Source organism: Prionailurus viverrinus, chromosome F2, assembly GCF_022837055.1.
Source record: "Prionailurus viverrinus isolate Anna chromosome F2, UM_Priviv_1.0, whole genome shotgun sequence".
In the NCBI taxonomy this organism is placed as follows: Eukaryota; Metazoa; Chordata; class Mammalia; order Carnivora; family Felidae; genus Prionailurus; species Prionailurus viverrinus.
The window spans coordinates 68,499,220-68,526,929 of record NC_062578.1 but is presented as its reverse complement, the minus strand read 5'-3'; the positions used below and the strand labels follow the sequence as shown (position 1 = coordinate 68,526,929).

The 27,710-nt window shown below is 46.3% G+C and overlaps 1 protein-coding gene across 1 annotated transcript in view; it reads right to left on the bottom strand.

The window, feature by feature from the left end:
• Positions 1-244: 244 nt before the first annotated feature.
• NSMCE2 (NSE2 (MMS21) homolog, SMC5-SMC6 complex SUMO ligase) overlaps positions 245-27,710 on the bottom strand; it is a 216,756-nt gene continuing 189,290 nt past the window's right edge. Inside the window, exons 5-7 of the mRNA XM_047841705.1 lie at positions 9,894-9,994; positions 9,392-9,498; positions 245-2,125 (exon numbers count right to left, since the gene is read on the bottom strand). Of these exons, the coding sequence (XP_047697661.1) occupies positions 2,008-2,125; positions 9,392-9,498; positions 9,894-9,994 (326 nt within the window). The 3' untranslated portion in view covers positions 245-2,007. The remainder of the gene's footprint in view (positions 2,126-9,391; positions 9,499-9,893; positions 9,995-27,710) is intronic.

Genomic DNA, 27,710 nt, shown 5'->3' with positions numbered 1-27,710 from the left:
ATGTCTTGTAGGGTTTTCAAATGTCACCTGCGGGGCCTTGGGTGATCTCACATAGGACTCTGGGCCGCCCTGGCAGAAGGGGATAGAAACTCCTCTCGACTAGAGCTGCTCCCCTTTTAACGAGCAATACGAGTTCATTGAAGAAAAGGTTTCACTTCTTTTGGAAAACGCTTGTAACAGAAATTTAACAAATATGTTAGTTCAACCAAATGGCAAATCTTCAAAGATGAAAATAAATTCTATATAAAACTTCAAATTGTTTAATTGGCTAGACAAATTCATGAAACATAGCTTCTGAAGACTAAAAAAGAAGGAAAAAAACCTCACAAGATACGAAAGGCTGCACCTCTTCCACAGCGGAATGGTGTTATTTGGCATTTTTCGAACGGATACTGGTGTCCACACCAATATTCTGGAATTCTCTTTAGAAAGAGTCGGGGAAAACACAAATCAAATCTTGGGCAAGTATTTCATGTTTGTCGCTATCTGTTTAGGAAACAAAGTATTTCACAAAAGAACCACATTCCATGAAAAGCCTGTTTGTTCTGGCTTAAAACATAATCATTTCCTCAGGAAGTCTGATTCAGACGAAGCAGCTTAAGAAATTCAAATTGACTTGGTTTGTAGACAACCGAATGTCATCCTCCTTTCTGAATTCCATGAACGTGTTTTCAAAATTAACTCTGCCATTTAGACTAGGCATTTAAACTCAACTATGCGTTATTTTATGGCCTTCGCTGCCTAGTAGACGTTAACTCCGGCTAATGCACCTCTTTGCATACACGCATGGATATGCTTGTTTATTTACAGAAGCTTCATGTTTTAAATGTGGTCTTTGAATAGGTTTTTAGATCTAAATAAACCAATAGGGAGGAGGAGAGTACAGGATTAAGAATTCAGACTCTGGGACTAGGGCTACCTGAGGTCTTGTCCCAGCTCAGCCACTTAGGAGCTCTGTGGCCTTCCACGGGCTCCTTCACCTCTCTGTGCCTCGTTGGACTTATCTGTAAAGTGGGAATAATAAGTGTACCTCTCTCATCAGGCAGTGAAGACTACAGGAGTGAACATAGATATGAACAGCACCTGGAACACAGTAAGTGCCCAATAAATGTTAGCAATTGTTAACGTTTCTCGGTTTCCTTGTGTATCTGGTTGATAAAAGGTTGCTACGGAAATTATTAATAGATTAGCACTCTTCACACAATTCGAATATATCTGAAGATATTCAATTTAAAGACCTGGCCGGTCCTCCTCAGTCCACAGACTTTCAGGGCCAAAGGGACACCAGAGAACATTTCGCTTCACATCTCCACTTCATGGTTGAAAACCCCAAGGCCCAGGGGCATGAGAGCCATTGAGCGAGGCAGAGACCGTCAGGATGTGGTTGCTTCTGACGATACTTTAGGCTCTCAGAGGGCTGTGGCGAAGTTTCCATTAAGGGCATCAACTACCATTGCCCTGATAAGCCAGTTACTGGAGCGTTCTGGGCTGGTCAGAATGACAAATGAAAGCATTTACATATTTGGAACTGTCAGTAGACAAAGTAAATTTGCTTTAGAACCTCAGGCTGTTATTTATGATGCTGATAGAAAATGCTTGCACCTGGGATGTTTCTATACGTTTCCACGTCAATATCCTTTGAAAGACGTTGTTCAGTTAAAACTATAATAAAAAAACAGTTGGAAATATTAGGAATCGAAAGGCCTGGCCCCACCATGCCTGCACCATTGGAACAGTTTACACACCGGGGGGTGCACGGATAGGGCACGCCGCAGGTAACCAAAGGTTTATTTCAAATTATAGGACACTCAAAAATAAACAATATAATATGCTTGAAGTTTTGTTGTGACATAGAAAAATGCTTCCGATTACACTTAAAACCTTCGAGTTTTACCCCAACAAAGTATACTTTGCAGCCAGTCGAAGTGCTCTGACAAGCACCGCTCTCTCCAGATGGCTGGGGTAGGAGGTAGGCTGCAGACATCCCTGTAGGGAGGTGTGTTTGTCCTACTCGGAGTGACGAGTTTTCTTCTTGTTGTGGCTCTCGATGGCCCTTCTAAGTGCTTCATCCTGGATGAGGTCTGACATTCTCACATCTGTGTGGCTACAGCCAATTTTGGGGCAACTGGAAAGGATAAGAAGATCACTTAACTTGAGGCCTTCAGCATGAGCTTCTCTCACATACGAGTATTTCAGTGAAGACATTTTACCCCAAAGGAGCATGTCTGAGAAATCAGGACTGATGCAAACTCACTCATTTATTCCCCGAGTGCCTCCTGGAGCCAGGCCAGGTGCTGGGGGCATAGGCCATGGCCAAGCAGGGCCCACCTTCCAGTGGGGACACAGATAACCGATAAGTCACCAAAGAGTGCTGCCTATACGTTTATTCACGTTAAGTGCTCTGAAGGAAAGGAAGCAAGGTCAAGGGGAGAGTGCGGGGTGAGGCTTCTCTAGCTGGGTCAGGGCAAGCCTCACTGAGCAGGTCTTATCGAGAACAAGTGCTGTGTGTGGCCCAGGCAGAGGCAGGAGCCTAGGAGGCAGCAGCTTGGTGGCCTGGAGTGAAAAAGCAAGGTCAATATGGCTGAAACACCCAGGGCTAGAGGGAGGGCATTGGGAGAGGAGGTCAGAGGGTCAGGGGGCCTTTGGATTTTATTTTTTATGTATTTTTAAAAAATGTTTACTTTTGAGAGGCAGAGGGGAGAGAGAGAGAGAGAGAGAGAGGACGCGCGTACAAGTGGGGGAGGGGCAGAGAGAAGGAGACACAGACCTGGAAGCAGGTTCCAGGCTCCGAGCTGTCAGCACAGAGCCTGACGTGGGGCTCGAACCCACAAACTGTGAGATCGTGACCTGGGCCGAAGTCAGACCAGGCACCCCTAGATTTTATGTGAAATATGAAGAGAATTTGAGAGTTTGAGATCGGGGAGGGATGCCACTTGGTTCATGTTTAGAAAGCATGGCCCTGGCTGCTTAATGCAGAAGACAAGCAGAGTGGAAGCAGGAAAACAGGAGGGCCCTGGGCAGTCCGGGCGAGAGGGCGGTGTGGCCGATGCTGTGGCAGTGGCCAGCTTCAGGGCAGAAGCGGACACAGAACCTGTAGGACTCGCTGTTGGGTCAGAGGCAGAGCGGAAGGGAAAAGAAGGGCTGAGCTTCGTCAGAGTCTGCCCCCCTCCCCTGCCCCATGGGTAACTGGCAGTGCCCTTTATCTCTAAAGAGAACGACTGGAAAACCAGGCTGGGGATGGGGATGGATCTAGGAGACCCTGGTTGGCATATATTCCCTCCGAAATGCCCACTAGTCCCTCCTGGAGGGAGACTGCGTGGGTTGGTGGAGACTCAGAGGAAAAGCTGTGGCTGAAGAAATCAGCGCGTGAGTCACCCACGGAGGGGGAGGTGCCTGACGCCATGGCTGTGTTTAGATGTGGTCTCCTCTGGGGGCAGCGGGCTGCATGAAGTCACCTGGTTTCTTCTGTCTGGACTTAGGGTGACCCGGTTTTGAATCTGGCCAACATCTACTAGCATTCTGAGCCTCTATTCCCTCCGATCTGAAGTGGGGGCAGGATTCCTATTTCCCAGGGCTAAAGGCAACTCGGTGCCTAGCATCCCTGATCATCATACTTCTGATACATTTTGTTTTTTTTAAAATTGATTTTAAATTTATTTTTTATTTTAGAGAGCGAGCGAGCAAGCAAGTGGGGTAGAGGGGCAGAGGCGGGGAGAGAGAGAATCCCACCCACCATCCTGGGATCATGACCTGAGCCGAAATCAACAGCTGGACATGCAACCAACTGAGCCACCCAGGCACCTCTCTTCCATACATTTTAAACTTGCTGATCTCTCGGTCTCTTGCATACACCTACTGTATGCATGCCGCACATTCGTGCATGCATTTGACCTTCTGTGTGGTCCGTCCTGTGCTAGGTTCTAAGCACCCAACTGTGAAATACAAATGTAGGTTCCTGCCCACACAGAGCTCCAGCCCAGTGGCCTGAGACAACTCTCCGAAAAGCACAGGTATATTAAGACACGAAATAACAGCTACAAGACAGGAGCAAAAATAACAAATACAAGATGAAAGACATAAACCAGAAGGGGAAGAAAGTTGATTGCGGGAACTCATCTGTCCAGCGGTAGGAAGCCCAGCTTTTCAACGTGAAGGAGAAACATCTTCTGGACTTGTGCTTTCTGGACCAAGGCGTCTTTATATAAGAAGGGACAAAGAAGTGTAATGGACAATATGCTTGCTAACAATATTTATTTTTAAAAATACTGAAATGAGCCCCACAGGGGCAGGTACATGCGCTAAAACGTGACTATAAAAAGGCCCTCACAGGACAGAGGACCGGGGTGATCTGCCCAGGGATGCCTCCTTCTGGAGACTTGGCTCTGTGTTAGAGTAAGGACTGGGGGCACTTGAGAAAGGTCTCACACTGGTTTCCCAAAGTGAACTGTTTCGTCAACCGTGACAGCCAACAGCTGAGATTATGAGGATATAGACACTTTCACCACACACTCAGACAACGTGTGCCGGGGTCACCCTCGCTTCATACTGACCAGCCTGGTGGACACGCACTGTCACGGTGGGCCTGGGTCTCTTCCCACTTCCTAGAACCGAATCTCTAGCACCTACAGCCAGATGATGAATAAGCGTGGAGGGGGAAGGGGAGGCTGAGGTGGGGAGGACTTCTGGTGACATCAGGGGTCCTGTGGGGGAGTGTGAGGACTCTGAGAACGTCTGATGGGGTCAACTGCACGCTCACTGCTGAGCCCACAGGCACATTCTTCTCAAAGGACAATGGATGGAGCCCAGGGTGACCTATGTCAAACAGAATTCTGACGTCACTGAGGGGATCGACTCTGGGCACAGAGGCATTAACTAAAAAGCCCTCCCAAGGGGGAACTGATGGCCTCTTGATACAAATACAGGCTCAAGAGTGAAAGAGACGTGGGCTCGAGTCTCCTGGCTGTGACCCTCTGGGCAAGTGGCTTTACTTCCTGTGCCCGTTTCTTCTTCCATGAAGATGAGACAGAACGTAGGGTCGCCGTGAGAGGTAAGTAGGATAATGTATGATGAGGGTTATGGAACTGGCTCAGATGCCACACAAACGGTTTCTGCCCTCGTCCATGGCTTCAGCTCCCAAGAAGCCCGTGGAGAGGAGGTAGCCCACTGATGATGCTGGCGGGCCACGGGCGGGCCACGGTGCACGGGGCGCTGTGGCAGGATGAATGAGGGCATTCCGCCCAGCATGAATGAGGGCTCAGGGAGACTTCCTGGAGAAGATGATGCAGGAGCTGGGGGAGAACCTTGTTTCTCACCCCATCTCGAATAAACAAACACAAGTTTTTTAGCTACAAAGGGTAAGATGAGGCCATAATGACGTGATACTGAATCAGGGCACTCCTTCTCTGGAGAAATAACACTCTACAGAAGCATTAGTTCGTTAATCCCCAGGACATCCTGGTGAGCAAGCCAAGTGTGGCAATACCCAATCCCAAGTTCTCGCGTCATTGCTGTGCAGAAGTCAGACCTACCGGCCTCAAAGGAGAGGCTGGGTCCTGAACTCAGGTCACTGAGGGCAGAAGACGCCACCAGAGCAGTGGGCAAACGTGCAAGTGTCTACTGAACAAACAGAGCACGGGTCTCAGGGGTCCCAGAAGGCGGCAGGGAACCCTGGCCTCAGTCTCAGCTCAAAGGTACAAGATTCTGAGTCTTGTGAGATCTTGGATCTGGGTCCCGAGAATTCCAGGGTCCAATTCAGCTCTACAAGAGGTCTATGGATATCTCTGGAAGTCTGAGTGGGATGGATTCCCATCATACCTAAACACGCCGAGTAGCTCTGTCCTACATCCTCTGAGTCTCAAATAATGTGTCACCGAGCAGTGAGGTAAGTAATAACACGGACGTTCTCGACCTTTATAACCTGACCGCTGTTTGTTTAGCGTTCTGTAGTTCAAAAGGAGCCTTCTCTTAAGTGGTTTGCTTCTCCACTGCCAAGAAATGTCCTGGTCCAGATCTAGACTGGAATTTCTCCGCTGCTTCTTTAATCCTAAAATTCCATGAGACGTTACTGTCATTTCTACTCTGCAGGTGAAGAAATTGAGGCCCTGGGAGGCGAAATGCCCCGTGGGCCAATGGAGAGAGAGAGAGAGGCCCTTCAACGACACAGTCCCAGTCAATTTGGTTTCATTCTACATGCTGTTCAGTGTGACTGTTTGTTAAACACGGTTCCTGCTCTTTCACAAAAAAGGAAAAGAAATGACTGTGGAACACTGGAAATATGTTATTAATATGAGACTCACAAGGCGGCTTTGTCAGTAAGAACACACCCAGCCCACTTATTCAGGAAACGGTTTTAACTGCTGTATTTCGTGAGGGCTACAGTCGCCACAATTTTATTCCTCCTCGAGCCGGTGGAGAGGGGTCTTTCCAGAGGCTGAAGCATGGACAGGAAGCTTCAGTCGGCGCCCAGTAAGGAAATGGACTGGAACTGCAGTCTAACAAGACGTAAACTAGAACCATCTAGGAGGGAGAACTGAGATGTCTCAAACTGGATGTGTCACAGGCATTTTTAAACAAAGGGGACCCAGAACTGCTCGTCACGCTCACATGCATCATGGGAAATGACAATACTTCATGCTCACTCAGGAAGCTCTGGAGTAGGTGATGAAGAGGCCCGGCAGTGGTGATCTGCTGCTCCCGCGATAAGCAGCCCCCCCATCTTCTTCCTCTCTCGCCTGGCTACGTCTCAGACGGCGTCACTGGGGTCTTCTTCCTCGGACTCTCTTTTCATTAATGAGGGAAGCGCCTTTCTGAAGGTCCACGTGGGGGCCCCGAGGCGGGTGCTGAGGGGGGTGAGGCGGGCAGAGCAGGGCTGGCCTGGCGCTGCCCGGAGCCAGGTCACAGTCCTGTCCTTGCTCTCAGTCAGCTGTCACGTGCCCCGAGCTGCCCCTCTGGGGTTGGGCTCCTCTGTACCAATAACCTCACAACGACATCTCGAGCTCAGAGCTCTCTCCTTGGTCCAAAACGTCACGTGTTCTGCACCCCCTGGACACTTCCAAATGGCTGTGTTGCTGGGACTTCAAGGTCAGCATGACCCCCAACTGTGCCTCTCACAATCCTTCCTAAATGTGTTCCGCGCTCCCGCCCTCTCAGTTGGCTAATGACCCCCAGCCCCCTCCACCGCTTCTGGACACCGGGTTTATTCATTTATTTTTTTTTAATTTTTTATTTTTTAATGTTTATTTCTGAGACAGAGAGAGACAGAGCACGAGTGAGGGAGGGGCAGAGAGAGAGGGAGACACAGAATCTGAAGCGGGCTCCAAGCTCTGAGCTGTCAGCACAGTGCCCGACGCGAGGCTCGAACTCACAAACCAGGAGATCACGACCTGAGCGGAAGTCGGTCTCTCAACCGACTGAGCCACCCAGGCGCCCCTAAATCCTTCTCATTTTTTCAAGGCCCAGTCAAAACAGTACCTTCTCTGTAACTCTCCCGCATTCCTTCTACTTGGATTTAACTGTTATTATTAAGCTATGAGAATCTGCAGAATTTGCCCTAAGTTATAGAGAGGTATGACAGAAAAAAAGAAACTTTTCTAAATGACAAATGTTACTCAAGTGCTCAAATAGCGCGTATACCTCAAAAGAAAAAAAAAAAGCTAAAGGATATTAGAGAGTCAAACAGGTAATTAAGAAGATCCATTTAAATGTGAGCCGGGTCTTGTAGTCACTCTCCCCGTCCAGAGGCTCATGAGAAACGCACGTTGCTATCAGTGCCCGCCCTTCCCGCATCTGACCCGGGGAGAAGATCACAAACTTTAAGACAGACGAGCTGTGAAATGGGACTATCTGGGAATATCTGTTCTTAGCAATTATCATTTTAACAAACCAGCAGTTTGTTTTTCCGAGAACGAACACAGAAAAAAAGTCAGCAGAAAGGGAAGGCTCAGACGTTGAGAAGCAAAAGGAAATTATATTCACAGGGAATCTGGAAGGTTGACTAGGGAAATACAACGTCTCGACTGGGACTCAAAAAATGTGCTCGAATGCTCTCAATTTTGCAACCGGTAGGCCATTCTTCTAGAGTAAATAGGGTAAATGACTTGACTTAGTGACCATCAAGATTATGTACAGTCTCAAATACCCTATCTCTGGGTCCACACCCACAGGAGGAGTGGTGGGGAATTCCAATTCTGGGTCTGGACCAGCAAATTTCTGGGTGATGGAGAAGGGAGCTACACTTCAAAGTGACTGTTATCAAAAGTCCACTGAGACCTGGTCACACCTGCAATTCCATTCCTAGGACAAACCTGTGATAAGAGCACAAGAAATGCCAAACTGAATTGGCTAGTTCAGCTAGTTGGGCCAACTCAGGATTCCATACTGTCACAGGAACACAGCCATGGTCCTCCCAGGTTGAGCGCCAGAGGGGTAGGAATGGGCAGGTGGGGGGTAGAAATATATATGTGAAACAGGTGTATAAAAAAGGTGTAAGAGGAAGATTCTCCAAACATTCCAATTAAGAAAAAAATTCTCACGGAAGTGACCCCAAAATTCACTTGAACCTTTTGGGAAGCTATTTAAGTAATTAAAGATGCGAAAGGTTTTCCCTGACAATTAAATCTTGCTCAGACCTCTGGATACAAATCTTATCTCAGAATATTTTATTTTATTTTATTTATTTATTTATTTATTTATTTATTTATTTATTTATTTATTTATTTTCAACGTTTATTTATTTTGGGGACAGAGAGAGACAGAGCATGAACGGGGGAGGGGCAGAGAGAGAGGGAGACACAGAATCGGAAACAGGCTCCAGGCTCCGAGCCGTCAGCCCAGAGCCCGACGCGGGGCTCAAACTCACGGACCGCGAGATCGTGACCTGGCTGAAGTCGGACGCTTAACCGACTGCGCCACCCAGGCGCCCCTAGAACATTTTAAACAAATTACCTGTACTGCAGGATGCAAAACAAACAAACAAACAAACAAACAACCCCCCCCCCCCCCCCCCAAAACTGCCATTCTTTCTTGGGTGAGTATACACGGAATGGGAAAAAGAAATCTTTCAGTATCAGAGTTCTCCTTTGTTTTTTTTTTTCAGGCTATAGCACAATTTCATAAAAATTCCTATTATTTAATGATGAACATGCCACCCGAGTCCTTTCTCTCCTGTTTCGAAGGTGTGGCTGAAATTTCTTTAGCTTCTTCCTGAACAGACTACTAATTTTTCCGTCATGTATTGTTTTTCCAGAAAGCCAGCTTCCATGTTTATACTCTGAGGGAGGTGAATGGGCTTTAGCGGGGGGGAACATTTAAGTATCTTTTCCTCTAGCATGAGCATACCACCTCTGACTGACCACCACTGGGAAGGCTCACTTCCCTTCCTGCATCGACTCACCAGGCCTTTTTCTTCCGCCTGTGCTTGGACTCAATCATGCGAACAATGGCTTCCTCTTCATAGGTGTGGCCACACACTTTATTTTTCACCGGTTTCTTCATTTCCACCTGCAATCAAGGAGACATTCAGCTTTTAGGAATGATAATGAGCCACTTCCAGTAACTTCTCCAAGTCACCGAATTATTTGGCACTGTTTTTTCCTCATCTTGGGGCTTCCTATGTTTAAGCTCCCCATCTCATGGCTTTAGATAATTGTTAGGGCAGATGGCCACAGAGGAAAAGGCAGGGAGACCGTGCATGGCTCCGATGTCAGTTGGCCTATGGGTCAAGAATTTCTTTCTTGATCCCTCAGGGCATGGTTGCCTGAAAAGTCTTGGACCTATCCTCTTGGGCCTCATCACTCTCCTTTCGTCCCTCCTTACCCTGGATGTAAGATCAAGTTAAAAAGCAAACAGGAGTCTTTTGCCTCTTTGTCTTTCTGGGAAGGAGGAGGAGACGGTACCTGTGTAATGGGGCAGATGAAGTTGGTCTGGCTCTGGGTCACAATCATATCTTCATCAACTCCTTCTGTTCCATCAACCTCTCTGTCGGCTTGAAGACCATCTAGAGGGAAAAAGGGAAGTCGCTGAGCCTCGTTGGTCTAACAGTGTGCCAAGGACAGGAAGGAACGGAAGGAAGGAGGTTAACTGTTTCCCAGTGTCTGCTGGGAACCTTGCTGGGCACTTGGATGCACGTTAACTCTTTTGCTCTTGAAAGAATCCTGCAGGGTAGGTAGGATTCTGCCCATGTTTGATCAGGAAACAGATTGAGAGCAGTGAAATAGCTTTTTCAAAATGACAGAGAATTAATTTCTGAGGGAGTACTGTCCAGTAATCAAGAGTGTGGCTTTGGAGTCAGAAGGACCTGGTTATCTCTTGCACTTCCAGCTGAGGGACCTTGGGCTGGCAAGATCTTTTTTGAAAGCCTTTACTTTATGGCTCTGGTGAAAAGATTAAAAGAGGCGAAGAATGTAGTATGCTTTGCACAGCCCCTGGCACAAGGAGACACTCAATAATAAATGGTTACTACTGCTAGGTAGCTCAGGGGTTCTCAAACTTTTTGGTCTTAGAACACTTTTATACTTCTAGAAATTATCGAGGACCCCCCAAAATTTCTTTGGGGTTATAGTTATCAATATTTGCCATAGTAGATATTAAGACTGAGGGTTTAAAAAATATGCATTTATTAATTCATTAAAACAAAAAGCAACTCCAGGGGCGGCTGGCTGGCTCAGTTGGGGGGGGGAGCATGTGACTCTTGATTTTGGGGTCATAAGTTTGAGCCTCACGTTGGGTGTAGAGATTACTTAAACAAACACAACTTAAGTAATTACATTTTCCGGAACAACAACAAAAAAGGGTTAGAGATAAAAGGTGGCATTGTTTTTACATTTTTGAAAATATCTTTACTGTTTGGCTTAAGACAAGATAGTTAGCCTTTGATATGTGTGTATGCATCTAGTCTGTCGTGATATCACGTTGTGCAGCCTCTGGAAAAATACACTTACGGGAAGATAGTGAAAAAGACAAGTGACATCTTAGTATTATTATAAAGACAGTTTTGACCTCATGGGTACCCAGAAAGCTCTCAGAGAACCCTAGGGGTCCCTGGCCCACACTTTGAGAACTGCTGAACACATGCCTGGTAGGGCTGCCTTCGGATAGCTTATTTGATTCTGAAATCTATGTTCTGTTCATTTCGTCACGCTTGCCCCTCACTGAGATGTTGGGTGGCTTCTGAACAGGATAATGAGACTAAGTCTCTCATGTGAAAGCTTTTCTTTCTGGAGAAGGGAGACGTCATTTTGCACAAACATCAAAGATCAATAGCTCTTTAAACACAAGTGTTGATGGTGCCTTCCTTCCTCCTCCCCTGCCCCCCATACCCCTGCTCCCTTTCCTGTCCTTACTCTCTTCTTCCTTCCCTTCCTTCTTCATTCTGGCAAAATAACATCAACATTGAAAATTGCTTTGTTTTCACGGTGTGAGGGAAACCCTTGTCTCAGGTTAGGATGGTCCTGCACATCGTTCAGTTCCTAGAACTGATGGCCTTAGCCTCCTACCTCTGCCAGATGGAGTGTCTGTCCAGAAAAGTACTACTGGGGGCAGGAAAAGGGCCACAGAGTGCTTGTTCAAGGTCACCCAGTGAACTAATGGCTGCCACCCAGGGATTCTGCCTCCAGTTACTGGTTTGTTTTTTTTTTTTATAGGGGTTTCACCTTGTTTTAGGAGACTACTGTTATTTGTACGCCAGCTTGTACTTTCCTAGAGAAATGTCCCTGAAAGCAGCTCTCATTCCTTGAGGAAGGCAAGAGTGGAGACCTCAGAGCTTAGGACTTCCCGGGCAGAGCATTTTTAACCGTACGGAGCCCGGGGCCTTCTAACTTTTCAAGGGCTGTGAAAATGTCTGAGACCTTGAAAACTATTTGTTGGCTTCACAACAGGCTAACTACAAAGCTGAATTAATAAATGATAAAGGTCTACAAAATGTAATGTTAGGTTAACTTCGTTAATTGCTGACTTGGCAATCAAAAATATTTCATTTGGAAGCAATACGCAGGCTGGATTTAGGTTTTAACTTCGTAATTCCCAAGTATGCTAAAATAATTTCTGATAAATAGGCAATAATAAGCCACTTGTGACCAACCTATTTCTAAAGCAAAACCATGAAAATCTTTTTTAAAAATTTTGTCAGCAATAAAATTATATTTAATGTGGAGGCTGCCCTACTTTCGTATGTTTGCTGTGATGTGGGATGGGGCCAATGAAGGGTTTTTGGGTCTCCCAGGACCTGCTGGTATTCACGGAGCAGGAGTTAGACTCCTAGAGGAGTCCTTTCTCAACCCAGTGATTGCTCACAATGGCTCAGGAAAGTTGGAGAAGAAGAAAAGTCTAGAAGCAGAGCTAAGAACATTCTGTCTCTTTAATTCACTCTCCAAAGCCTCCTCCTGTGGGCAGCTACTGCCAATTTCTGATTATGTGCTGGGTAGTCAAACTTAAGGTCCCTCTTTGTCCATTTCTTACAGGGCTCATTCCGAACTGACAACGGATTTCTGACCGTATATGTTATACTGTGGAATTCATCAGAAAATCTGAGATGAATAACAGAATTCAGCCAATGTGAAAGACTGTGGGTTTGTTTTCTATTTTCTATTTTTAAATTTCAAAAGGTAGAGGAAGCAAGAAAGCACAACTCAAATGCAATGCCGACCACTAAGGAAGGCTGAGTGGGGAACTCAGAAACTGTAGGTGGCTATCAACATCCGTGATCACGAAAGAAGGTAACAAAAGTAAGACTGAGGAAGAATGCCATGCGGTGAGTAATAGCCCATGGCCCGAGAGTCTAAAAAGAGAAAGATTCTCAAGAGCTAAACTTCTCTTGAGATAGAACATTTCCTCACCCGAAATCTTTATTTATAGAAAGTGATATTAATGTCGGGATCTACAATGTGCTAACAAAAGGTCACATCTGGCAATAAATATCAGTCACACTGATTTCGCTGATCCAAAGATAAAACTTAAAAAAAACATTTTTTTTTTTTTTATGCAGGGCCTGACATAGGGCTCAAACTCACAAACTGTGAGATCATGACCTGAGCCGAAATCAAGAGTCGGATGCTTAATCAACTGAGCTACCCAGGCGCCCCTAACACTTTTGACAGAGTACCCAGCAGGGATGTGTCCAGGTATGAGGTAGTAACTCGAATGTGACTTCTTCGGATGTCATAAAATGAACATGAAAAGGAAAGAGAAGCCGTGGAAATGCTTGAGGTAGTAATTAAGTCAACAATCGAGGAATTCCAAAAGTCTATGAATATTCCCTAGTGATGTAAAGTTAGGGGGTAGGGAGGGCACACTGTTGAACCCCTAGATGTGGGTTCATGGTTAGTTCTGACGGGGAGTGAGGAGCTAAGCAGCCCTGTCTTCAGCCTGCCCCAGTCAGCCATCATCCTTCTAGATGCTATTGGAATTATTCTTACTGACTCATTTTCCTTCGTTCCTCACATCTGAACCATTGGCAAGTTCTGTTGACTGGTTCTAAACTCCACTCCCTAAATCTAAATCTAGCCCCTTCTCTCGATTTCTACTACATCCCAGTCCAAACCACCATGGCCTCCCGCCCAGACCTCTGCCGTAGCCTCCTGCCTAGAATCTCCGCCTTGACCAGGGTCGCAATGCTCCCGTGCACGCTCCTTATGAGTGGCGCTCACAGCCAACCTCCCTGACCCGTCTCCCTCTCACCCACCACGCTTGACTCACACTGGTCTCTTCTCTGTTTCTGGAACATGCCACACTCCTTCCCATCTTTGGGTCTATACACTAACCTGACTGGAATGTTCCTTCTCCTGATCTTTGCTTTTCCTACTCCTTCTTGTCATTTTAAAATGTCAATTTAAATGTTATCTCTCTGGAGAGGCCTTCTCTAATGTCCCGAGCTAAAAGAGGCCACCCAAGTGTGCTCTGTCACATGACACGGTTGTGACTATGCACTGCACGTATCCGCAAAGTACTGCTTTCTGGTATGTCCCTCCCCCCTCCCCCGTTCTCTTCCAGGAAAGTGGGGACTTTGTTGTCTTGTTCACTGATGTTTCCTAGAGTCTAAGTGTCCTTGGCATGGAGGAGTAGATGTTCAATAAACGTCTGATTAGTAAAGTGCTTCATCTGACAAGGCAAGAGTGGGCATATTTTTCACAAGGATGTACTTCATGTATTTAACAGACATGGTAACACACACACACACACACACACACACACACACACCCTCACACAATAATGGTTTTACAGCTTTTAAGCAAGTAACAGAGAGGACTTCACTCTGGCTCGGGGTGCGGCCTGGGACCCTGAATTACATGTCAAATGCAGGAAGTAAATATAAGTTTTACAATTATAGTAGGCCGTGTGGTAATTATAAAGGAGAGTCCAGACATGGTCTTGTGGTAAGAAAATACATTTGGTCCTGGCCACACACAGCCCTGGTATTAGTCATTTGTCTGTCTTCAGGCATCCCAAATTTGGCTACCAGTAAGACAGTTTTATGCCAGCTGGGAAAAAAAAAGTTGATTACTGTGTGCTTTTTCAATTAAGCCTGAACATTTTTCTAAAAGTACTTTTCTCTTGCAAGTTAGCAGCATCTGAAGAAAATACTTCGCAAATATTTACTGTCTGCTCGAAATGCTTATTGCACTGTCCAGATTTCTTTTGCTTGCTATTCCAGACAGCGTATTTGGACGGGCTGAGCTGGTACAGGGGAGAGATGTGGGGGCCTCCCTAATGTGTAAAAGAACACGGAGTTGCAGTCTGAAACGCTACGGCTATCTAGTTAACAGAGTTTCCAACTGCATAGTTTCTGCAGTATGTGTTTATGGCAATGCCTGCCTTGTTTCTCCTACCAAGTAACCTACGGCTGGGTCTACCAGCGGCCCCACCTGTGAACATATCTTAGACTCTTAAGTAGGAAAAGAAGTAGGTCAGCGGGCTCAGTCCCTTTGGCTTAGAAGTAAGGGCACGTGTATCGTTTTGAGGTCCACTCCACTGTGCTGTTGGTTGTCCACCACTGTATCTCTTTCTTCCGGAGACTGGTGGCCCGTCCTGAATGCTGGGCCAGCCTGCCGCCGAACAAGCCGATTCCTAGTCTCCACTAGCCTCTGGCGCGGGCTCAGACCCTGCTGTGTGTTGTGCAGCTTTTGCAGAATTAAGATCATGTCCAGAGAGGGCCTACATAATCAAAGATTCCCTAGATGTCATTAACTTTCCCAGGATGGCCAAAGTCAACAAACGAATTTTCAATAAGCAGAGATTGAGTTAGTACCATCCGATCAGGGCACTGGCTAGAATGTAATAAGGATCCAATAAACGTTAACTTATCATACTTTTACTGCTATGTGCCAGCTACTATCCCTGCCATTGGCAAAAAAGTCCTTGCCCTCTGGGGGCTCAGTCACATGGGACGACAGAGACAGAGTGCAAAGCGGTCTTGTGAGGATTATGCATATTTGCTGGTGCGACTCTGCTCTCCCTTAAATAGGAGCATTTCATTCACAGCCACCTCAGGTCAATATTCTGATTAGTGTTCTTCCTTTTCTCAGCTATGATCTGTCTACTCATGTAGATTCTCTGTAGCTGGAGAAGCCGTCAATCCAACTGATCCCTTCTTTGAAATCCTAAAACACCTGTTGCCTGTGCTGTATCCTTAGCTTAAACTTCTTCATTATTCAGTTGTTTCCCACAGACGGAAATTCTTTTCCAGGTACACTGAAAGCTCCTTGAGGACAAGCACTGTGTGTCCCAGTCAAGCCAACTCCACACAAGTCGCGTTTATGGAACACCCGCTCTTTGCCAAAGACCACCCAGACGCCAGGCGTAGATACAGAGTATGAAGATCGGGCCTGCTAGGGGAGAAGGTTACAAACACTCAACCACCTGTGCAATGAACGTAATGATAACAAATGTGAAATAATAAATGTGTTTTTGTACAAAGTATGCAAATGACCTACACCATCTCTGAAGGTGGGGTGAGGAACCAAGATGAGCCTCAAGGAGAAAGTGACAACCAGGGGCGCCTGGGTGGCTCAGTCGGTTGAGTGGCGGACTTCAGCTCAGGTCACGATCTCACAGTTCGGGAGTTTGAGCCCTGCGTCGGGCTCGCTGCTGTCAGTGCAGAGCCTGCTTTGGATCCTGTCCCCTGCCACCTCTCTGCCCGTCCCCTGCTCACGCTCTCTTTCTCAAAAGTGAATAAAACATTACAAACATTTTTAAAATAATAATAACGAAAAGAAGTTCTGACTGAGCCAGGTTCTTTAGGGAGGTGTTTTAACAAGAGGGAACTACTATAATTAGGTACATGGGCTCTGGAGACAGCCTTCCTGGGTTCGAATCCTGGTTCCATCACTTTATCGGCTGGGTGCTCTTGGGCAAGTTACTTTATGTTTCTTTACTTCAATCCCCTCAGCTGTCAAATGGAGCTAATAATCATATCTACTTCATGGAGCTGTATGAGGAATGAATGAGTTAATCCATGAAAGGTTCTTAGAATGGTGTCTGGCAAATAGCAGGTGATCAATAAACGCTGTTATGATTGTTCATATTGTTACTCAGCATTCCCACAGAGCTAGCATGGAGGGGGTGTGTGCCCACATATATGCTCAATTAAATATAAAAATGATGTGCTATGGAATCACCCAAAGAGAAACCAGAAGACTGTCCAACCCAGGATTCTAAATGGGACAAGCCCTTCCATGCCCCAGGGCGGAGTGAGGTCTAAATGAGCCCACTTGTTGTTAGCTGACACAGCACTATCAACATCTTCAATTTGCTGCCCGCTTTCACTTCCATGGCTCTTTCGACACACTCTCCCAAGACCCTGAAAGTAAACTGAGCGAAGAGTTTCGGGTTATTTCTTCCAAATGAGCTGACATTTTTTAAAAAATATTTATTTATTTATTATTATTATTTTTTTCAACGTTTATTTATTTTTGGGACAGAGAGAGACAGAGCATGAACGGGCGAGGGGCAGAGAGAGAGGGAGACACAGAATCGGAAACAGGCTCCAGGCTCTGAGCCATCAGCCCAGAGCCCGACGCGGGGCTCGAACTCACGGACCGTGAGATCGTGACCTGGCTGAAGTCGGACGCTTAACCGACTGCGCCACCCAGGCGCCCCTATTTATTATTTTTTTTAATGCTTATTTTTGAGAGAGAGACACACACACAGAGTGTGAGTGGGGGAGGGGCAGAGAGAGAGGGAGACAGCATCTTAAGCAGGCTCCAGGCTCTGAGAGGTCAGCACAGAGCCTGATGTGGGGCTCGAACCCACGGACCGCGAGATCATGACCTGAGCCAAAGTCTGATGCTTAACTGACGGAGCCACCCAGGCGTCCCTATTTATGTTTTTCAATTCAAGTACTCTCTACACCCAACGTGGGGCTCGAACTCAGGACCCGAGATCAAGTCTCATGCTCCTCTGATGAGCCAGCCAGGCACCCCCAAATGAGCTCACATTTAGCAAGATGGACCCTTTCACGTTACCACACACCTGTTAATTGTCTATTGTTGTTTCAGACATACCCTTTGTCCTCAGCTGACATCATGGAGTCATTTGCCTCCATTTATTTAAGTATTGTCAAAATATGAAGGTTTTAAAATAACAGAACCCAGTGCCTTCTACGGGTGGAACAAAAACCAATCAGTCAAGATCTGGTCATACAGTATCCATTCCAAGCCAATAAACACCGAAAACTTCCCCAGACTCTGTACTTGCATTTAGTACTTCTTAGAGGATGAGGTTTAATGATCTTCTCTAGGTTACCAGATGAAATCAGAAAATCCAATGCACACATTCTATTTCTTTGTTCTGGGCAATTTAGCTACACAACACATGACAGGAAAACTCTGACTAGCCGGCACTCAGAGGGTCTACAACTCTCAATTCTGTAGATCCATAGCAGAGGAAGAAGCCAGCACAGATCAGAAGGTGAGAAATCCCATGTGGGCTCATTTATGTATTCTTATTTTAGAGGGTTGTTAAGTACCACTCATGCATGTACCCAAGACAGTACATGAGATTTTCATATACCCTTCCCAATCTCTGTCTTTAAACTACCTTCACGCTCTTTCCTCCTCTCTGTTCTCACTGCTGCTGTCCTAATTCAAGTCCCTAGCATTTCCTGTGTAGAATGTTGCAAAAAGTTCTTTATTCATCTCTCTGCCTCAGTCTCTCCCCATTCTAGTCCTCCTACTCCAGGTACTTGTCTTTCTAAGAGCATGGCCTCCTACACACAACAAGACTTCATTAGCCGGCCCAGAGCGTCTTCGGGTCCTACTGCTCCCCACCTTGGTCCCATCCGCCATATGCACCCCAAACTGGTCACCGTTCGTCCACACTTGCCATGCTGTTGTGCATCCCTGATAGCCCCTCCCCTGACCAATCCCTGACCACTCTTCAATACACGATTCAGGTACTTCCTCGGTGAAGCCCCAAAGCAGAGATTGATTTCTCCTTCAGCCCCCAAAGGGTCTTTGTACATGCTGTAATCATTTGTTTACTTGTCTATCTTCCTCCCACACTGAATTCCTGAAGGAAAGGAGCTCTGCCTTATTTGTCTTGCTATTTTCAGTGAGTCAGGCAAGGTGCAAGAACTTAGTAAGTATTCACTGAATGACCGGTTGCTGAAGCAAGACAATGCTTTGACTACACTTAGACATAAATTGACAGTAAGATGAAAATGGTGAAGACTGTTTTGAAGGCAAATATTTTTTTTTTTAATTTTTAACGTTTATTCATTTTTGAGAGACAGGGAGAGACAGAGCATGAGTAGGGGAGGGGCAGAGACAGAGAGAGGGAGACACAGAATCCAAAGCAGGCTCCAGGCTCTGAGCTGTCAGCACAGAGCCCGATGTAGGGCTCGAACTCACAGACTGTGAGATCATGACCTGAGCTGAAGTCGGACGCTGACCCAACTGAGCCACCCAGAGGCCCCTAAAGGCAAATATTTTGGAAGACGACAACCTGGTCCTTGATATAATTACAAATTGTCCAGAAGGGAGCCGTGTTGTACCGCGTGTCATTCTATCATATAGTCTCTGCTCCACTTCTGCGCAAAAGCTATTTACCAAAATGCAAGATGAGAGAGGTCCTATTCCAAGAAGTAAATTATTCCACAGTATGTCTTTTGATTGATTCTGATTCTATTCTCTTGCCCCCAAACCATCTACGTTCACAGGAAAGTACAATTATCAGTCATCGAAAATGTGAAAATTGGGGCGTCTGGGGGGCTCGCTCTGTTGAGCGTCTGACTTCGGCTCAGGTCATGATCTCGCTGTCCGTGAGTTCGAACCCCGCGTCGGGCTCTGTGCTGACAGCTCAGAGCCTGGAGCCTGTTTCAGATTCCATGTCTCCCTCTCTCTCTGCCCCTCCCCCACTCATGCTCTGTCTGTCTCTCTCTCTCTGTCAAAAATAAATAAACATTAAAAAAATAAAAAAAAAAAAAGAGAATGTGAAAATTATCTTAAGTGTGTTGAGTTTCCCCAGGTAGGGCAGACTGTACATGCACAAGTACAGCAGTTCTTGTAAGAGAGAAACACCGGGGGGCTCTCCTTATCTGACAGACTAAGTATAAGTGACCTATGGCATCACCACTCACAAGATCTGACAGTAATTCACAACAATCCTTACCATCGGAAAACACTGATGTTACAACAAGGTGGAAACCAATGAAATTAAAACTGTATGCGTAGCACGAATTAATTTTTAAAAGGGGTACATAGAAACAAAAAGACTGAAAGAAAATCTGACAAAATATTGCAGCCCATCGGGTCCCCACGATGTAACTACTATATATGTGAACGGATGGTGCAGGAATCAATGAAGACATCGAAGATTTTTGAGGAATAATTATGTAGCTGGCACTTTCCATGTCCAGTACTCTTCATGAGACCAAGCGGTATGAATGAGGTAAGTAGGGATGACAGCAGCAGGGATGGAATGGATTTGTTTATTTGACTTGTCAAACTGAAACACATTATGAAATCGAGTCCAGAGATCATAACATTAAAAAAAGGAACTTTAAAATTTATACTTGCTCAACTTTAAAACTGCCAAGTTTCAACTTTGGGTAACCCGGGCACTAAGACACCATTTCAGTTCCTGGTAGTTTCTCGGTGTAGTATCCTAACAATGTATTTCAAACGAATCTGCTCCCCGCCAAGGCAAAATGTCACGAGTTAGTTTACATACTATCTTCTCCCCCCATTGATGGCCCCTCACATTCGAGCTCCAGACAGAATAATGAAATACCAGAATAGAATGAGGCCTTAATAACAGAATAAAGTTCGCCCTAATAGCATACTTTGGTAAAGCTTCTCAAAACAAATGATAATGATAAGGAGTATCAACACTTGTTTTTTGATACACTTAAGAATTCTTTTTGATGATGGCACAATGTCATCATATTAAAAAAAAGAAGAAGGAAAGAAAGAAAGGGGAACAATCCCCAAAGTGCATTCGATATGGAAGAAATTTAAAAAGGTCAGAGCCTGAGGGTCCAAATCTGGTGAGGCTTAACAAGGCTGTCAGCAACAACGAAGTCAGCGAAGCCACTGGAAGGTAGTTCAGCTCCCAGCGTGCAGTGCTCAGAGCCAGTCAGGGCAGAGTTAGCCCAACTTCCAACAGTAAGGAATCCATAGACATTCTGCTCTGGTCCTCCTGGACATCTGGTTTTGGTTTTCGGGGCCTTGTCTAAAGTTAGTCTAACAGAAAACATACACACACACACACACACACACACACACACACACACAAAAAGGCTGCCAAGTGGAAAGAAGAAGTAAAATGAAAGAGAGGGGGAGAGAAAGGGAGAAAGAGGAGAAGGAAGAGGAAGAGGAGGAGGAGGAGAGGAATGGAGTAGGAGAAGGAGGGGGCGGGGAGAGGAGAAGACAAGACAGGAAGGCAGGAACTAAGGGATGTAGGAAATCTTCAATACCACAGAGCCCAGGGAAAGGCACCAGCGCTTACATAGCCTAGGACCAAGTCCTCGTCTGTAGGCCCTCCTTCCTCTCCGCACGCCCCCCTTCACTTTCCACCCTCTTTCGAGCCTTCCCCACATACAAAGGAAGACACATGACTTCAAAATCAGGATCAGCTTAGGACATGGCTCTTGTGAATGTGTACAATAGATCTGAGTCATTTGCTCATTCTGTAAACATGAAGAAATAACACTTTTAAAACTTCCTCCTTCATGACATTCATAGCACTTGACAATATGCTTAGCGTGGAACACCGACTCTTTTCCTTATCCACACCCGAAGTGTCAAGAGGGACCGACTCTCTTTCTCACTGACAGCTCACTTGTTCCAGGGTAGGTAACAAGCGGGGGCACGACAGGGAAGCAGAAGCAGGACTGACGGTGGCTGCAGGGTCTACGCATCTAGGCCGGGCCACACAGGAGCGTATGGAACTGAGGAGCCCAGGAGAGCATCTCACCAGGGCCCTGCCTTCCTCTGGGAAACCTTCCACTCAGGGACTTCCCCTCCCGCAACCCCCCCTACCCCCCCCCCCGCCCCACTCCACCCTGGACACTTCATGTATTTATCTGTTTATGCCACTGTCTCTACGACTGATCTGTAAGTGACCAGAAACAGGGACCACTTCTATTCATCTCTGTATTCCTAGTGCATGGCACAGGGTCGGGGCTCAGGAATCCAATCTTCAGGGGTCCCTGGTGGCTTAAACCTGGTTCTGTTCATGCCCTAGCTCTTCTGTGGAGAAGGGATTCTACAGACAACCCAGAGAAGAGTTCTGCAAGGCATGGACTTCAGGAGGGTGGGTGGAGTCCAGACGCAGGCACCGCTCGGTTCTGCGGCAGGCTAGCACCCTTCATGTCTATTTCATTATGATAGTCAAGATGAAATCAAAATGTCTTTGCCTCGTTCAAAGAAAAAACCTAATAATGCATCAAGGCAGCAACAAAAACATCTTGGGTAAGGAGAACCCGGGAGAGAGTTTCCAAAAGCGCAAAGCAGGGTGACTGGTTGATCTTGGTTTTCGTTTTCAAAGCCCGTGGGGGAGGGGCGTCAAGGCTGTGCACTCCGACAGCCGTTCATAAGCTCCAGAAGATTACACTGATGTGAGCAAAAGAAGGGAGTGGTGAGCAGGGATAAGACCAAGGAAGTAAGAAAGGAGAATAAGAGGAGAAACACAGGCTCTCAGGGCTTGCTTTACAAACCCTCCAGGAAAATGCGGAGACCTCGGACAACTCCCTTTCTGAGCTAAGGATGCTGCTGGCTTACAGCCACACTCTCCAGCCTGCAGCGGGGGTCTAAGCTAGATCGGGCTGAGTGGCGACATGGCACCAAATACCAGCTCACATCCCCCAACAACGCAGGACAAGCCTCTCCTACAAAGCCTTCCGTTTCTCTGACTCCAGCTCTCTTCCTTAGCTAAAAGGTCTCTCTTGCGCTCTCTCCTTTTTTTAAAGTTTATTTATTTTGAGAGAGCGAGAGTGGGGTAGCGGCACAGAGAGAGGGAGAGAGAGAGCATCCCAAGCAAGTTCCATCCTGTCAGTGCAAAGCCCGATACGGGGCTTGAACTTATGAACCGTCAGATCACAACCTGAGCCAAAATCAAGAGTCAGACGCTTGAGGCGCCTGGGTGGCTCAGTCGGTGAAATGTCTGACTTTGGCTCAGCATGATCTTGAGGTCCATGAGTTCGAGCCCTGCGTGGGGCTCTGTACGGAGAGCCTGGAGCCTGCTTCAGATTCCGTGTCTCCCTCTCTCTCTGCCGCTCCTCAACTCATTTCTCTCTCTCTCAAAAATAAATAATAAGAACATTGTAAAACATTTTTTTAAATGTTAAAAAAAAAAAAGAGTTGGATGCTTAACCAACTGAGCCACCCAGGTGCCCCTAAAAGGTCTCTTAAGACAAAAGAAAAACAGTTGGGGCAACTGGTGGGGTGACTGGAGGAGGCTCTGTCTCACTGTGACACCCTTGACCATGAGCCTGTCCAGGGAAAAGGCAGCAGGGGACTGGAAAGCAAGCAGTGGAGTCAGGCTCAAAACACACGAAGGGCGAACATCAAGGAGGCAGGGAAATTATGCAGGGGAGGTAATGAGCACACTAATTACAGGGGTCATAACGAGGAGCAATGGAATGAAATTAAGGAAAGGAAAATGTTAATTGTCAGGAAAAACTTGGTTGGGCCCACTGAGGGAGAGGTGAGTTTCCCATACTCTACACAGACGGAGGGCCATTCATCTTAACAAGGCTGGTTCAGAGTGAGCTAGAAATTATTTAGAGGGAATTTTATTTTTGTTACCAAAAGCAGACTAGGTTACTTGATGACACACAGAGGCCTCTTGTGTCTAATTTTATCACTCTGTTCTCTGTTCTAAATGAAATAGTAAAGGAGCAGATGATAAAAAAGCCTGTGACTATTTCATTCCAGAAATATGATTCAACATCTGAGGAGATCAAAGTCGGCAAAGTGAGAACAAGGAAAAGGAATGGGAGATAGTCAAACATGCTTCAATTTACAACAGATTTACAGCGGAGACTTAACCAAAAAGGGCTACTAAAAATAGGCCTGGTTTCTCCTACTTTCCACAACGAATTCAGTTACTTTACGTTTCAGAATTAATACAAAGATGGCAACTAAACCTAATCACTGTCAGTAACTGGTAAAGAGCATTCGCTTTCAAAGCTTTACCTGGTCTCATAAAGACACCTAGTAGCGTTCTCACAGCAGGAAGAGAGCTGAAACCCAGAGCCCTCAACAGGGTGACACTTCATCTACTTAAGAGACTACAGCATTGGAGGCTTAGGGCCAGGCGTAAAACGTAAAGAAAATGTATTTTCTCTTCCTCATTTAGGAGCCCAGGGTGTGATCCATGCAACTTTCATTTGGTAAATGTCCGCCGACCTCGGCGATTTCCGAGGCCCCGAGGGTGCAAAGTCCCGGGGCTGAAATGGACAAGAAAACACATGCCGAGAGCCTAGAAGGCTGCCCCAGAGCTCATTGTGAGCTTGGGGGACCTCGGGAGCTCACAGGAGGTTTCTGCACGTGACTGTGGGAGGGACGGCGGCGCTGGCAGGACTCCTGAAGGAAAAGGAAGTAAGATGACCGAAGGCCAAAGTGTGAGAGAAAAAATGCCTGTCTGTCACTCCGTCATTCTCAGTGACTCTGATCACAGGGGCAGATACCCTGTCATGCGTGTTAGAACAAATTAAGCAAGAAAAACATTCTATTTTTATTTATTTATTATTTTTTTAATGTTTATTTTTGAAAGACAGAGAGAGAGGGTGTGAGCGGGGAGGGGCAGAGAGAGAGGGGGCGACACAGAATCTGAAGCGGGCTCCAGGCTCTGAGCTGTCAGCACAGGGCCCGATGCGGGGCTTGAACCCACAAACTGCGAAATCAAGCCTGGTGCTCAACTGACTGAGCTGCCCAGGCACCCCAGCAAGAAAAGCGTTTTAAAGTCAGGCATTCTGATATTACTTAGCATCTCCCCAGCAGTCTTTCTTATGTAAATGCCTCCAAGAAGGTAGGCTACACAGGGGCTTGTCTGCTTGCTTCCTCCTCCACCCACACACCCGCCACCACTGATTGATGCCCATCGTGCGTGGTGGGCCCTGTGGACACCAAGGTCAGTAAGACGGAACCCCCGTCCCCCACCAAGGGACTCACTGTCTAGTGTTGGCACAGAAAATGCCATTAAAATACAGCGGGTTGGGGCGCCTGGGTGGCTCAGTCGGTTAAGCGTCCGACTCCAGCTCAGGTCACAATCTCGCCATCTCGCGATCTCGCGGTCCGTGAGTTCGAGCCCTGCGTCGGGCTCTGGGCTGACGGCTCAGAGCCTGGAGCCTGCTTCCGATTCTGTGTCTCCCTCTCTCTCTGCTCCTCCCCCGTTCATGCTCTGTCTCTGTCTCTGTCTCAAAAATAAATAAACGTTAAAAAAAAATTAAAAAAAAAAATACAGCGGGCTAAGTTCTATGAACTTCAACTGTGGGTTCCAGAGGCAAAGCTAAGCAGGCAACATGGGGGGCTCCTGCCAGGCCCGTGGGCAAGAGATCAAGGTGCCTCTGGAGAACTCAGTGTGTGGCTCAGGAGCACCTACGGAGAGGAAGCTTGGAGTGCTTCTCTCCAAGCTTCTCACTGCTAGGCAGTGACCCATCCGTGGCAGCGAGGTGTCAGGGCCCTTTTGGAAATTTATCCTCCCCGAATATGAATTACGAACATAGAACATTTTTGACAAGATGCCAGGGTAAGTCATACCTTGTGACGAGGTGCTCCGTGCCCTCCCCGGTGGGTCGGCTCATCCTTGTCCTTCATGTCAACTATAAATTCAGGGCTAGTGCTATAAATAAGTTTTCAGAGAATCCTCTAGAAACCTTTGGTCTGATTTCAGATCCTACGATGTCTTAAGCACTGTGATGGCCTGATTCAATCCTTATCAAAAAACCTTTTCCATAAATGTTCAATTTCACCATACATACTTCATTTATTACTCCTGCAATAAATTTCATTTATTATAATTCTACTACTGACAACAGACACTGGATTTCGAAAGGACAGACAGCCTGCAGGCAGATTTAAAAGTAGAGTTTACAACACTCAGGATTTTATAATGCAGGCTTTCATCTTGTACAATATTAACTATATAATTGCTAACTTGATCTTTCTTTCTTTTCTGTACTGCTCCCGAGATTCTGAGATGAACTGTTTGCTGCCATTGCTAATGAAATTCAGAAAAGGACCATCGGTTTTTCACTCCACTGGGGAATTTTGATGCAACAGAGGTTTGCACATTGCTGTCAGAACAAATAAGATTCCTTATTCCTAAGTGCAAAGGGAACATGGCTTTTCAGGAGAAAAATGAAGAAAATTCAAGCAAAGGGGACTTTGGGGAAATCTGGCAGGAGGAGACTTGTGTTCTGTTGATCTGATTGTATAAGAAACATTGTCAAGAGCTTTTATGTAATAGACATTTTTTTCCCCCAATCAACATCTAGGGTAGAACAACACAATGCCTCCAAGTCAACTGTTTGCCAATTACAAGAAAATAGTACTTTGGTGGAAAGTGCCCCGGAATGACTGGAAGTTCCCAGCTCTGCCACCAATCAGCTGTGAGACTTGGAAGGTTTTTGACCTTGTTCTCTCTACTACCTGAGAAATAATAGGATGAGAATAGGAGGCAGGGTAGACGATGGTCTCTAGACTATCATCTCAAAAACCATGGTCTTGAATCCTTTATTCGGACAATCATTATCAGAATTTTACCCAGAGAGGAATCAGACTATGTTTAAAAAAAAAAAAAAAAAAAAGGTTTGAGGAGCCTCAGTGGCTCAGCTGGTTGGGTGTCCAGCATCGGCTCAGGTCACGATCTCATGATTGGTGGGTTCAAACCCCACATCGGGCTCTGTGCTGACAGCTCAGAGCCTGGAGCCTGCTTGGGATTCTGTGTCTCCCTCTCTCACTCTCTCTCTCTCTCTCTCTCTCTCTCTGCCCCTCCCCCACTCCCACTCTGTCTCTCTCTCTCTCTCTCTCTCTCTGAAAAATATATAAAAATTTAAAAAGGTTTTATTGAATATTTAGGTAGTCCACTCAAATGACTGCTCACACTGATCTCAAGGCGAACTTGTTGCTTCCAAGAGTCAATCTATTTGCAAGCCAAACTTGCACAACATCCTGATTTATGTTACAGAAATAGGTGGCCATTAATAACCTAGCAAATAAAATTTGGATTTCAAGTGATGAAAACATGTTTCACTATGGCCAATATGAAGTAGGAATTGAGCAAGAGAGATGGTCACCCAAGTATAGCAGGTAGGTGCAATGTGGTTATTACTAACATTTTGAAAATTGTATTCAGGAAACCTTATAATCACAGCATTATTTTACAAGAGTCAATGAACTACAAAGAAGAGTTATGCTCAGACCTGTCACATACTTAGAGGAGGAGGAGGGTTGCAAGTCAGCAACAGTAACAGAAATTAAATCCGTGGCTAGAATGTTTTCCCAGTGAGATGAAGCAGTCTTCTTCAAACCAGGGACCTTTAAAGCAAAACATTTGCCCATTCTTCTTGTTATTCCCCCTTATTGCAAAATCCTCATATAGATTAACCTCGTTTTCCCAAATTATAATTATTTTTTCAAAGGCTCCTATGAATTAGTTGCAATGCGTACAAATTCACATCATCTCACAAATTTGAAGTAGCCCATCGGTCATCGAAAGGGCAAGAAGGTCGGAGCCGGGGATATTACTGGACGTAGATGGCCAAATCATGGCACAGTCGGGGCGGAAGATTCCCTTAGCTTTCGGGGGACTTGCTCGTGTCAATGTCTCCGTTGCCAACAGAACCGTCAGTTTAAAAATATGAAAGACCACACACGGGAACCAGGGTTTTCCTGGAACTATTATTTAAAGATGCACCAACCTGGAAGCCCAGCCTGCTCCCATGTACTAAAATGTGCCTTACAAACAATTTTCCAACAAGGAATTCACATTCCCCAGAGGAGCGGGCTGGGTGCGGCTGATATTTAATCCTCCGTGGTGCAGACGGGAACGTGTCACCGTGGTGAATGAAACTGTGCTACCGACCATGTGAACTTCCCCGGGGTCTGCTTCTCCCGTGTCTACTCCACAGCAGCTCCACTCAACAAGACCACCAGCATCCTCATCACTGCTCCAAGGATTCCATTCTGACCCTCACCAGCCTTCCACTCACTGCTTCTGACTCTGCACAGGACCCGTCCTCCCCTCTTCCCGGTGCCCTGCTTCTGACCGAGGCA